A 13,344-nucleotide genomic window follows, 5' to 3' on the forward strand; every position below is an offset into this window, starting at 1 on the left:
TATATTTGGAGAGACTTGGGATATTATTAAATAAGAAAAAAATATCTGAATGAATTAAAGTTATCATTTATTAATGAGGATGTAAGATAGGAGATTTTAATAGATTATATATATATATATATATATATATATATATATATATATATATATATATATATATATATATATACATATACATAGAGCATATTTTTTCCTGAGCTAAATGAATTTACTCTATTATCTGATACCTCAACTGCAAAAAAGAATGTATGATGTACTCTATAATATTATAGCTTGTTTTCTGGTTAAAACAAAGAAAATGAACCAAAAGTGGAAAATTAGAGCAGTTTATGAACTAATGTTGCAAAACAATTCTCAGAAATATGAACGGTTTCAATGGAAAGCACTTCCATATATCCTACAAATATTAGTTTTTGTGTATCTAAAGGTGGAAATCAAACAGTGTAATACTGTGTTATTTGAAATCTCCACTGCACATTTTCTAAACAAATATTTATTAAACAATCATATTTTTATATGTAAACATTCCTATGAATGTACATCTGAGTGCTGCATTCATGTTTAATAGCAAGATGTCTTAATAAAATTGAATCACTGTGCAACGTGTCAAAATAGTCACTTCTCTGTGGGAAAACGAAGGGGTGTTTTACTCATAATTATAAATCATTTTTATTTCTGGTGTGGTTGTTTTCATAGATGAACACCACAAGTACATGTCTGACAAGACGTATGTTGGTTTCAGTGCCTCAGGTGTTTTACAAACAATACATACAGGTCTAGAAAGACACGATTGCCCGGGGCAGTTCTCTTCACGGTGTGCTGCCAGTCATCATTATCCATTCAGAGCAGGTATAGATCTCTGACAGGGAGCTTTGGGGGTCAGTGAGGACAAATAGCTTGTAGATGCTGGATTTCTGCCTCAGGGTTTGAGATGAAACCAGGGAAACATCACGCAGATGCTGAGACTCACACAAAGCCCAAATCACAGTTTTACTGGCCCCACTTTATATTAGGCTGACCTTAACTACTACTTACATCATACGTATTGTGTTAATATTGTATTGAAAAATACTTATGCTGCTATTGAGGTGGGATACGGGTACAACAGTGTAATTATAAATGTAGAAACAGAAATTATTTACCGTAAAGATTAAGCCTATACGCAAGTATTTTTTAAATATAAGTACAATGTAAAAATTTGCTAAAATTTGGTTAGATATGTTTGATTGTTGCAGGTTCAGTGCAAGTTAAGCTCTATCGACAGCACCATTACTACAGAAAATCATTGTACAAAGATCACATTTACAGTGATGCACTTATAGTGGACATGTATGGGGCATGGCATCTGACTGGAATATTAAACTTTAAAATACCTTTTTCAAAGCTTGACGAAGAAATTTTGAAAGCCGCATCACTAATATCATACGGTGTTATGTGATGGGGGCTTTCAAAGTATGCAAGTCATTTTTAAACCATTTATTCAGCGCACACATAAAAACTTCCAGTCACATGATCTCAGTAAATGAGGCTCCATTATGTCAGAACTATTCTGAAATGCCATATTTTGGTATTCTCTGTGAACCCAGGAACCTATTGTTACATCATCTCAGATTAAAGCTGCAGTAGGTAACTTTCGTAAAAATATATTTTTTACATATTTGTTAAACCTGTCATTGTGTCCTGACAGTAGAATATGAGACAGATAATCTGTGAAAAAAATCAAGCTCCTCTGGCTCCTCCCAGTGCTCCTATTGCCATTTTCAGAAAGTCATCCGCTCCCGTTAAGAAACAACCAATCAGAGCTGCGGTCCGTAACTTTGTTTGTGTTAAAAATGTAGAAAAATGTATATAATAAGCGAGTACACCATGAATCCATTTTCCAAACTGTGTTTTTAGCGTGTCCTGAATCAATAGGGTGCACCTATAATAAGTGTTTATATTCGGACTATTTTAGATTGCTTCGGGGATACCGCGGCGGAGTAACCCAGTACCTTTGTGATTCTTCATAGACATAAACAGAGAGAAGTAGTTCCGGCTACAATGTTCTTCCCTCTCTTTTATACCTTTTTATGAAACTAAATAACCTTCTTTCGCCACAATGAACCTTTTGTGAAAGGTTCTTCAGATGTTAAAGGTTCTTTATGGAGCCATTTAGACAAAAAGATTCTTCTATGGCATCGTGAAGCACCTTTATTTTCCAGAGTGTATACAGACACTTCATATTCGTGTTAGAGGATGTAATTCAGTTTTAGTTTGTAAAAGGTGTGTTTTTATGCATTAATGATCTTGAGAGTTTTGAGTTTTCATTGCATTCCTACTGTGAATAATTTTGTAAAACAAAAGTCAAAGTTTCAAAAAGTCTAATTTCTGTCAAATATGAAAACATCTCGAAAACTTGATTTGTCAATAACTTCATTCAGCCGACGTCCAACATCATTTCCAAATATTCAAGCTCAGCTAATATTCTGTGCTGCATGTTAACGCACTCATCCAGGTAAATGAATCCAGCACTACTTTTATGTCTCTTTTATATCACCGGCATCTAAAGACTTGATTATTAATATTACTGACATTATTGCAGGGATTGTCTTGTTCTAAACCAAATGTTTTGTAAAGTGTAACAGACATTTTTCTTAGAAGTAATTTGCTCAATAATGCAGCAATGAACTCATAAAATCAATATTGTCACTGGTCAACATTCTTTTTTTAATATTTACATTCATTAATGTAGCAGTCACTTTTATCCAATGCAGCACAGAACGTGTTAGAAATACAACAAGTGATTGATTCATTTTAAGGAGTCAATGCACACTGGAAACTTTTAGTAATCCTAGAACAGGAGCGATTAAGGAATAGTGAAAACACAGAAGAAACTTGTATTATTTGTTACTTATTAACTTCATAAGTAAGACCCTGCAACTTTCTCATGAAACATGACACGCTTCACATTTTGTTGACGTCAAAAGCTGAGTCTAAACTCACAAAATTCATCTGTCTCTTGGTGGATTCCAGCCAAATTACACAGAAGCCAGCGTGACCAGGTCGTATCATCCTCTCATCCATGAACACAAACCTCATCAGGTAAGAGAAAACACGACCCAGTCTATATTAAATCCAGCTTCACTTGCTGTGAGTATAAACTTGGTTTGTTCCTACCACAATATTCTGTGTGATGAACTTCTGTCTGCCGAGAGCATGAAACCATGAAATTACACAATTAACCATTTGTGTGTTGAGTCTCCACTTGATGTTCAGCGTAAAAGCTGGGTTTGGAAGCTAAATCCATTGTTAATGTGGCACCTCAAATAACACTCACTATTGTATGGAAGAATATCAACATTTTGTCAAAAACATGCGTGGCAATTTTTTAATTGTATTTTCCCATAGGCTTCCAAAGTTACTGTGTACCTCAATTGCCACAGATGCTGTATTGAACCAGGAAGATTTCTGTATTTCTGTGTTGATGCAAGTCATATATTACTTGACCTTTATTACATCCGGCACACTGCTGGACACTGGGAGTTCTTCTGTTGTTGTTTTGTGAATACGAGCATCTGAAGATATCCAATGCCCCAAACTACATGGTCAAAACATGACTTTAGCCAACACTGTATTTTTGCCTTATAAAGGATGACAGACGACCACAGCGATTTCCTTTTGATCTGTCTAAGAACAAACACTCTTAGTGCAATCTCTGACACAGTATTGTGGATGTCGGCTCTTCTCATTTCAATCAACCAACCAATCAAAGGCTTTACCAAGATGCAACTCCAATGAAAGTGTTGTAGATTATAAATCAAGATTCTCAGCTCCTTCATTTCACTAGTTCACGCTTACATATAATTAGCTGAGGTATGGTATGCGTATTTGGCGTGCTGTCCGGGGAAGAGCTCCGAGCTCGGGAATTGCCCGAACCTAGAGTACCCCCCCTTCCCCGTATATTGTAAAGTGAACTTGAAGTGAGGAGATGGGGTGGAGGAGGGATGCTGATAAACCGTCAATGGATAGAGGTAAGTCAGCGATATTTATACTGTGGGATTGATTACTTGATTGTGGTCCACCTGTGATGATTAGGCTAAGTATCTGACGCGCTCCTCCCGAATCTTCATCGATAATTACATTTAAGCAAACGTAACATTAGAAGAAAGGTAATATAATTTAAATGTACTAGTAATCAAAGCTATAATTCACACAAACTGTCTACAAAAGTCTGCAGGAGGTAAACACATGTTATCACAGCTGTGCTGATATTTAGTGACGAATTTAGCCTCACAATAAGTTATATTCTGTTTGCAGTGCTAGAAAGATAACTGGCTAATTGTAATCAGTCACTGATTCCAAATTAAGTGATACAAATTTTAGTTTTACGTAATCTATTACATTGCACATTTTAAGTAATATAATCAGATTTTAACTCATTTACCATGCTGATTTAAATAGGATAAATGTGCACCATATTGCTATACAAAACAAAGAGAAAGAAAATAGATTTCATTCATTGTTGTTAACAACATGAGATGCATTAGACAGTCTATTATATCGGAATTGCAAGGGGGTTTGTGAATTTAATAAAAAGTAAATAATTAACCAAATCATAAAAACATGAAATTACCGGTCAACTGTGGTGTGGCCTTTCTGTGATTTGTAAAGCAAACTAACCAGCAGGGTTGGTGACTAACTAGTTACATAATTTAATTATAAAATAAATGTAACTGTAATCTTTTACAATTACTTAGAAAAATGTGTTATTAAATTACAGTTACTTATACAAATGTTAATGATTACAAAAAGGGTTACATCTAAATACTTCTTGTATGAATATGTACTATTTCTTATGATTTTAAATCTGTATTCAAACTCAAAAGTTGAGTAATCAAATGTAACAAGTTACATTGCTTTAACAAAGCAATTGAAATACAGGTAGTTACACTATTTATTACATGTTCAGTAATATAATCTGTAACCCATTACATTTCCAAAATAACCTTCCCAACACTGGCACTAAGATCAGTGACTAGTCAGCAATGTCCACACATACGCATCGATTATTTTTGAAAGGTAAATTTAAAACATGAAAAGAAGAATCATGCATAATTCTTTGCTATTTTGATACTATGGAACCAATAAAAGAGTAACTGTAGTCTGATTACAATTACTTTAAAATCCAATGTCATCTAATTAAAGGCACTTTTTTAAAGCATCTGATGGTAAGTTACTGCCCAGCCCTCTCTATTGGTGTCACAGACAAGCACCTCGAACTAATGAGAACTATAGAGGAATGCAAGCATGTGTTCAGTTCATCTGAGCTTTTCACAGATTTCCTTTCTGTTTTTATAAACCGGCAAACCAAGCACTAACTTTACAAAGTGTTGCCCTCCCAAACATTTCTGAAAATTAATGTGACTAGAGCCGGACTCGTCACATCAGCTGAGACAGAAATTATTTTAGCATCGTTTTAAAATATAGACTTTTATCAAAGCTAAATATTTCCAAGAACCAGTGCAGCATGCATGCTGTTGGTTAGAAAACACTGTCTTACAACAAAAAGAAACGGTGAGAAACACATCACATCTGAGGAAGAGGCAGTAACATCTTTAATTCTAACACAGAGCACATAGCGGCTCTCAAGACCTGCTGTTTTACATCAACTAGAAAGACACAATGACGCAGCTCAACAGGTGGACCTGGAAACTCTCATGTCGATGATTAACAAATAAATGATCTAGTAATGTACAAAAATGAGCAATGTGATGCTTATCGGTTTGTAGAATCTTCCCTTTATATATTTAATCTATTTTAAAGTAGTTATGTTCATTTTCAACAAGGTGAGCATGAATTAATGACTTACAGCATATGTACAAGAAGGCAAAAAAAACACGAAATCAAAGTCAAAACAACAATGCAATTACAAAAGCAGCAGCTGAGTGCAACTTAAAAATGAATGTAAATTATATATTAAAAATAAACCCTCCAGGCAATAACTTTGGCATGGCCAACAATATATATATAGCAATTTCATACAACTAAAAAATTAAATAAAAAAAAATTCAAGTGCCACGGTAAAAAGTGTGTTTAACAACAGTACAAGTTACTCAACGTGCGTCCAGTTAAAACACACTTCTGTTTTGTGTGTGCGAAACAACAAGAGATCTGGAGCCGGTTTACAAAAAATAATATACTGCACATTTCGGAAGAAAATCTAGCCATATGAAAATACCGATAAAAACTACAGCTGGTAGATGAAAAAACAAATCAAGTTATATCAACAGACTTCTCTGCGAGATGACTAACTGACGGCACCTGTTGAATATAAAACACTGTTCGATGTCTGAGATGGCACAAATAAACCTATAAAACAACACTTTAAAAATACAAATCAATAAAACAAAAACTAGAACAGCAGACAAAGTGCAGATAACATCGTTGAAAGACCACCGTTCCGACTAATCTTTTGATTGTTGAGACTGAGGTACTGTAATAGTGCACTTTGACAATTTTCCACACTTTTAAAATCAAGTCTAGGTTGAGTCTGTGTGTAATATCCAGAAGTAAATAACTTGCCTTTTATCTTTAAAACAAGAGCCCTAAGAATACATTAACACAGTTACAAACAGAAATGACTGTTCACGTCACTTCGTTCCAATTGCAACTACTCCGAATGAGTATGTGACCCTGTTCAAGGAATCGGTTTGTGGCATTGAAACCCTGTAAACAAGACATGAGCTATATAGATATTTTTCCATTAATATTCATCTAAAATTTGGGATAAAAGGCTGTTTGAGTTGAAAATGAGTTCTTTGAAGCCAAGGCAACTTGGGAACTTGATATGAAGAGACTACAATGCTGCAAAAAACGAAGGACAAAAACACATTAAAAAAAAAAAATCTACAGACGCTGAGAAAGAAGAAACCCAAGTGGAACCGAATAGAAATCAAAGAAGCATGTAGGGTCTATATTTAATCAATTAATCACCCTACATACAGGTTTGTGCTGTTGTGTCTGATGCTGTTGCGTGCCACAATCTCCTGGATGGAGATGTACGTCCCTGCCACAAAGCCCACAAAGCCAATGAGGCTGATCCCGATGTCCTTGGCAATCTCCCACGACTTCAAGCCTTCATTATGGAAGGTGATGATCTGAAGCAGGGGAGGGAAGATGAGGGCCAGAGCGCTGCTGCTCACGGAGCCCACCAGAGAGATGACCAGGTCAAGCTCTGGGATCAATATGGCCAGAGCACCTGCGGTGAGACAGCAGAGGAACATCACGTTAAACTTCATCATGTTTGCATTGTAGAAGACTGTTGCAAGAGTGCATATATTAACCCTAACATGTTGTGCAGTGAGCATCCTGTGATACTATAGAATAGACTTTCCATAATATAACCCTAATATGTAATACATTTACATATTCATGTACTTAATCAAATACCCTGGGATTGTACTTTTAGTATAGTAAACTGCTAATTTAATTCACTTTAATTGTGCAGAAGTAGTGCTGCAGTTTAATTTAAGATATTATACATAATATATTTGCAGGTATACTTCTGGTACACTTTAAATATTTTGTATTTAAAGACTGATGTTATTTAAAGATCATACAATTCTCATCAAAAGTGACATTAAAACACATTTAAGACTTAATATTACTATAAGTTTATAGTGCACAACTAATACGCTGAATAAAGTCTAATTATAATTTTTTTAATGTCAGCAAGTCTTGAGTTATCTGTCAGTAAATATGTTAATGGATTTGAAGTATACTTGCTATGAAATAAATATATTTTATACTAGAGGACTCTGTGTATATTTCAGGTTTGTTTAGAATTCCTCTATTAAAATATCTGTCAGTGGGGTGAGAAAAATAAATTATTTATTATTTTTTTTTTTTTAAACAAGACTTTACATCTGAATCCATTTTCCTTGTCAAGTAAATGTATCTTGATTTAGGAACATTTAGATATTTTTAATGGAAAATAGGACCAAAATACTATGAAAGTAGTAGTTATTCTCGCCATTCTGTTTCATGCACTTACTTGAAAGTAAACTTTTGTAACTTATGTTTCTTGTAGCCCGTCACAAGAAGGGAATACTAAAAACCAGGGCCGTCCTCTAATAGTTGACTACGTTAGTTGACAAAAGTCGACCATATCTAAATTAGTCGATTGGTTGTGAAAAAAAAAAAAAAACAGGAAGTAGCAAAGTCACACAGTCTGTGACATAAACCTCTTATGACACGACTAATGTATATTTATTTATACATTTTTATGTAATGTATCCTATGGACTTGATGTAGCTCCCCCCCTTTTCAGCACTGCGCGTGTCGTCTCCTGTATTAAGGTTGTACTAATTTATGACTGAACCACTTGTTTTAAAATCTTCCTGGTCTGACATTTATGAAATCCCCTTCGAACATTACAAAGCAAATGATAACTTTCGTTAACTCAACAAAAAATAAATCCCCTTCACCAGCTAATAACTCTTCAGTAGTGATGCTACAGAGCTATTGATAAAACAAACAGAAATTCAAAGAAAAAATTGGTCACACTTTCTTTTAAGGTGATCTTGCTAGTGTAATTATACATACTTATTTGTTATTATAATAGTAAATACGTTATGTAATGTGTAACAATGACACCTTAAAATAAAGAGATACCAAAAAAAATGGCTGCACACTTGTTTCTCAAGTGTCTATATGCCTAATAATAGAGTAATTATTTAAACAGATACTATAAAAACTAGCATACATTTTGCATTCCAAGCAATCAAATCCTTCTAAATATCTCCTTATATCCCTTTATAAAGGAAAACAACATTATTTGATACATTTTCACAGCACCTGTAATGTGCTCCTTGGGAAAAACATAAGCGTCAAGCCCTTGAGAGGGAAAATGTAAAAATCCAGAAGACAATCGTAATGCTGATGAGTGCATTTCATGTTGAGTAGAGGACAGTGGCCATGCCGCGCACTGCTTTGGGAAGGAGTTATCTTGATCTGTCACTAAGAGGATTGAATTAGGCACCGAAAGGCAATGTTCTCCCCCAAACAAGCCTCCGCTGATGTCTTCCGAACGTTCCTCTGTTCTTCACACTGTGCACGGTGGGAATACACCGCAGCTTTTAAATCTTCAAACGATCACATGGCAAATCCCTGTCTGTCACACATGAACACACAAATTCAAGCGCACACCCACTTCCTGTCACTTACTATTATTTCGTAGGGGTTGTCAGCTGTTCACTTTCTTCTCACTTGGCACAAAGACTTGGTCTTTTTGAAGCAGGATATCTGGCAAATCGACACTGAAAGGCTGATCTTTTGAACGCCATGCAACAACCCACACTCTCTTGAAGACTTAGGCAAGGGGAAACAAACTGAACCAGACGGCCTGCTTTCGTCTTGAAATTTGGCCTTTGTAATCTGGTTGGTGTCTGCAGCTCAAATCTTCAAAGCAGACACAGGTGACAGATTCCCCTTGGGGACCGAGAGCAGAACAAGGCTTTAAAAGCTATTGCAAAGTAAATTCCCATTAAGGACATGTGCTGGATCAATTGATGGATCCTACGAAGCACAGCTCTTCCAGTAAACTAAATTGTCAAGGCGTCTACGAGTGCTCTGCAGGTGACTCATATGTGGCTCACTGTGATGATGGCAGGCATGAATTTGCAGAAAGATTAGACACACATTTGTATGAGTCAACGACATGGTGCTAATTGTTTTATTCAGAAACAAATGCAATTACAATGACTTGAGAATATGACATAAAGAAAAAGCACAAATCCTCATTGTAATAGAAAACTTCATTATGCCAAACCTTTTCATAATTGTTTAGCTGAATCTTTTATATTGATTTCCTTAAAAAAAAAAAAATTCTGCTCAAATAAAAGTAGTGCAGTGCAACCAACAAGAAAACCAACGAATAAATGAATAAATAAACACACTGCTGTTCATCAAGATTTTTGTGTTTTTTAGAGAAAAAAACTCATTGCTCATCAATGCTGCATTTATTTGATCAAAATACAGACAAGCTTCAAAACAAAAAACTTAATATTGTGCAATATTATTGCAATTTAAAATAATAATTTTAAATTTTTATGTACTTTAAAATTAAATTGAATCCTGTGATGCAAAGCTGAATTTTCAGCTATATTACTCCAGTGTTCAATATAGATGATATTAAAGACAGACAGTAAAGACTTTGTTAGAAAAGTAAAAAAAAATGCTGAAAAAAAGCATCACAGGTTCCAAATATTAAGCATCAAAAGAACTTTCCAACATAGGAAAATCATCATATTACAACGTTTCCGAAAGTGATCATCTAACACTGAATTTTTCTGATCAAATAATCCGGTGTTGATGAGCATAAGAGACTTCTTTAAAAACATTATGAATCTTACTGAGCACAAACTTTTGAACCTCAATGAAATGAGTGCAGAGAAAGATGATACTTGATCAGACAGACCCGTCCCTTGCGCTCATTAACTGGACGTCAGGCACATCCCCAACTGTGCTTTGAGGCAAATTGATTTATTTACAGAAGAGAAACTCAAAAAGTGTCAAGCAAAATGGTGTAAAATGAATCAATCATTTCTAACCCCAGAGCATGGTTTTACAGGTGTATATCAAGAACATTTGCTGTATGGTTTAAAATGGCATAAGCAGACGAGACTTTTGCTCTTGCGGAGTAAAAAGGTGAATGCACGTGTAACTCGCCATATTTCTTTATTTCTTCTGTTTATAAGCGGAGTTGCTTATAAAATTAAGTGAACACTTTTTCACAGCATACTGCATAATATTAGGTGACTCAATGTTTAAAAATTAAAACTGACATGTTATTAGTGAAATAATATAAATGATGCTATTTAATATAATTTGTTCATCTGTTTAAGTATCAAGGCCTGAATCACTGATACCATACAGATAATGCTAGTAGGATTTTTTTTTAACATTCCTTAGGATGAATGAGCAATTGTAACATTTAATATATTTAAAAACCCACATTTATTACTTTTTAAGGCCTAAAATGCAAATGATTAGATTACTGATAATATAATTATGAATTACACTAAGATTGGGATTAGTAAGACTCTTTTTTTAATGTTTTTAATGTTCACTCAAGCAGTTTTTTTAAATATAAAATACTGTAATATTAAGAAATACAATTTAAAAACTTTACATATTTTTCAGCATGCCCACTTTAGTCTTCAGTGTCACATGTCGCATGAAAATAAATACGTACATGTTTTAACTGGCACCTTTGATCAACTGAATGCATTTAATAGAGGTTTTTAATTCTTTAAAAATAATATTTATAATTTTTAGCATTTATTCTAGAAAATTATCTGTCTTAAAGCAACTTAATTTTAAATGGACTTATTTAAATGGAATTATAAAGGTATAGTCTTAGGTAGCTTTGCCTTTATTTCATGTAAAATATCTCTAGCTGATGCATTATTTGAAAACAGAATTGATTCACTTCAAGATCATTATCGAGAGTATCAATGCTTTAGGATGTCTCCACCCAACCAATTATTTCCTTTATACTCATGAGCACATTTAGAGGAGGTGAGATGCCTGTCTGGAGATGACTAGTCTTAGTGGGAACATTACGAGATCTCTGGCTTTTTGTTGCAATTACAATGCAAACGACACAACGGGAGCAGGAAAGAGCACAAGGCAACAATATTCAAGGCCATATAAATGTTACACATCCTTAGTCTCTTAATTACCAAACGCAGTGAACCTCAGGGACACATTTCACAGATGTAAACACAGAAGACATACAGGCATATCTGCACTTCCCAGCATTTAGAGACACCAGCAGACCAAAGTCAGCTCTGGGTCAGAGCGAGGGAGTCCACGTTAAGCCTTTTGCCTTCTTCTGAAAATATTCCCGGCTCTGATTAGCAGAACATTGGTTTGCTGAAGTTGAGAAATGGCCAGGCTAATTTGTTTATTTCCAGCTTTGAAAGTGTCTGTGTGTTCGGACCACACAAGTGAGATCATTTAATAACAATCCGATCTGCATTGGTGCACAGGGCAAATCCCCTTCTGCCATGTGAAGATTTCTAGAGGCGGACTGTGACAAAACTACAGAGGGGAGCGCAGACGCTGTGACAAATTACCCATTATTCCCTTGTGAACAATTCTTGACTGTCAGACAACGACTGTTTGAAATACAAATAGAGGCTCATCATGGGTTCATTGTCAGGAGACGTATGCGGCGGCCTGTATTTGAGCAGTAATGAATGTTTGCGTCAATGAAAAGTATGCATGTGAATCTCCATGGACAAAATATCCCCAAAAATTGAACTCCATTTATAAATATCTGTTGTCTGAAGATCACGAACAGTAGGCAGCTGTTGTTGGATGCAACTTTCTCTTTAATTAAAGTATATGAAAGTATGAAAGCCGGATGACACACTGCTTACACGTCACAGTAGATGTCAGACTAACGTTTTATAGAAATAGTGTTTTTCTATATAACGCATCAAAAGCAAGTAAACCATCGCCCATTATGTTATTACAGACTGGATGCACAAAAAGATCATTCTAGTGTGAGGAAAATGTATGTCAAGGCCTTTGCCCATTCTTGCAAAAATAAATACATGCATATTGTCCATAACAAGTCCACTGAGATGTTCCCAATGAATCCTTTCAGTCCAGTAAGAAGGCCTGTTGTCAGTGGCCGTTATACAAAATTAATAAGTTCATCTCAGACATATCAGTCACAGGGCAGCTATTTATTTCTCAGCAGCATTTCAAAAAGAGCAACTATTAAACTGTCAGAAGCACATGGAATATGTTGTTTGGGATAAAAGAGCCTTCAAAGGTGGGATGAAACACAACATAACGCCTCATTACAATGTCTAGGACAGTTAGTGTCATAAACACAGCGGTATCAGTCTTGAACCATAGTGTTTTAGCCTCTCTTAAGGCACTATGGTCAGAATGAGAGGCGATAATGAAGCTGAGACTATAATGTCATTATAAATGAAATCATGAGTTGCATTTTAGCTCCACAAATACTCCAGGTACACAATCATAGATCTGTATGTATATTACCATCTCATCAACGCATATGTGAAAACAATCTAAGATTAGAATAAGTTTAGTGTATTTAAATATTGATCATCAAAATAAGCCTCATATGCTCAGCAGCCAGCATGTGAGGACTAAAACTAATGCTCATGCATGTCATTTATTTGGACAAGTTTAGGCAGATTTTAACCTCGCAACTTAATTTAACCTTTAAATTAAGCTGCAATTTAAGAATATTCTGTTTTTTTTTATCTTTTTAAGACTTTTTGGTAAGCAGAAAAAGAACATTTGTAAATTATAGGATAAAGA

The 13,344-nt window shown here is 34.9% G+C and overlaps 1 protein-coding gene across 1 annotated transcript in view; it reads right to left on the reverse strand.

The window, feature by feature from the left end:
* Nucleotides 1-5,572: 5,572 nt before the first annotated feature.
* LOC113114264 (proton-coupled amino acid transporter 1-like) overlaps nucleotides 5,573-13,344 on the reverse strand; it is a 29,041-nt gene continuing 21,269 nt past the window's right edge. Inside the window, exon 12 of the mRNA XM_026281137.1 lies at nucleotides 5,573-7,237. Within this exon, the coding sequence (XP_026136922.1) occupies nucleotides 6,969-7,237 (269 nt within the window). The 3' untranslated portion in view covers nucleotides 5,573-6,968. The remainder of the gene's footprint in view (nucleotides 7,238-13,344) is intronic.

Source organism: Carassius auratus, chromosome 14 (assembly GCF_003368295.1).
Source record: "Carassius auratus strain Wakin chromosome 14, ASM336829v1, whole genome shotgun sequence".
NCBI lineage: Eukaryota > Metazoa > Chordata > Actinopteri > Cypriniformes > Cyprinidae > Carassius > Carassius auratus.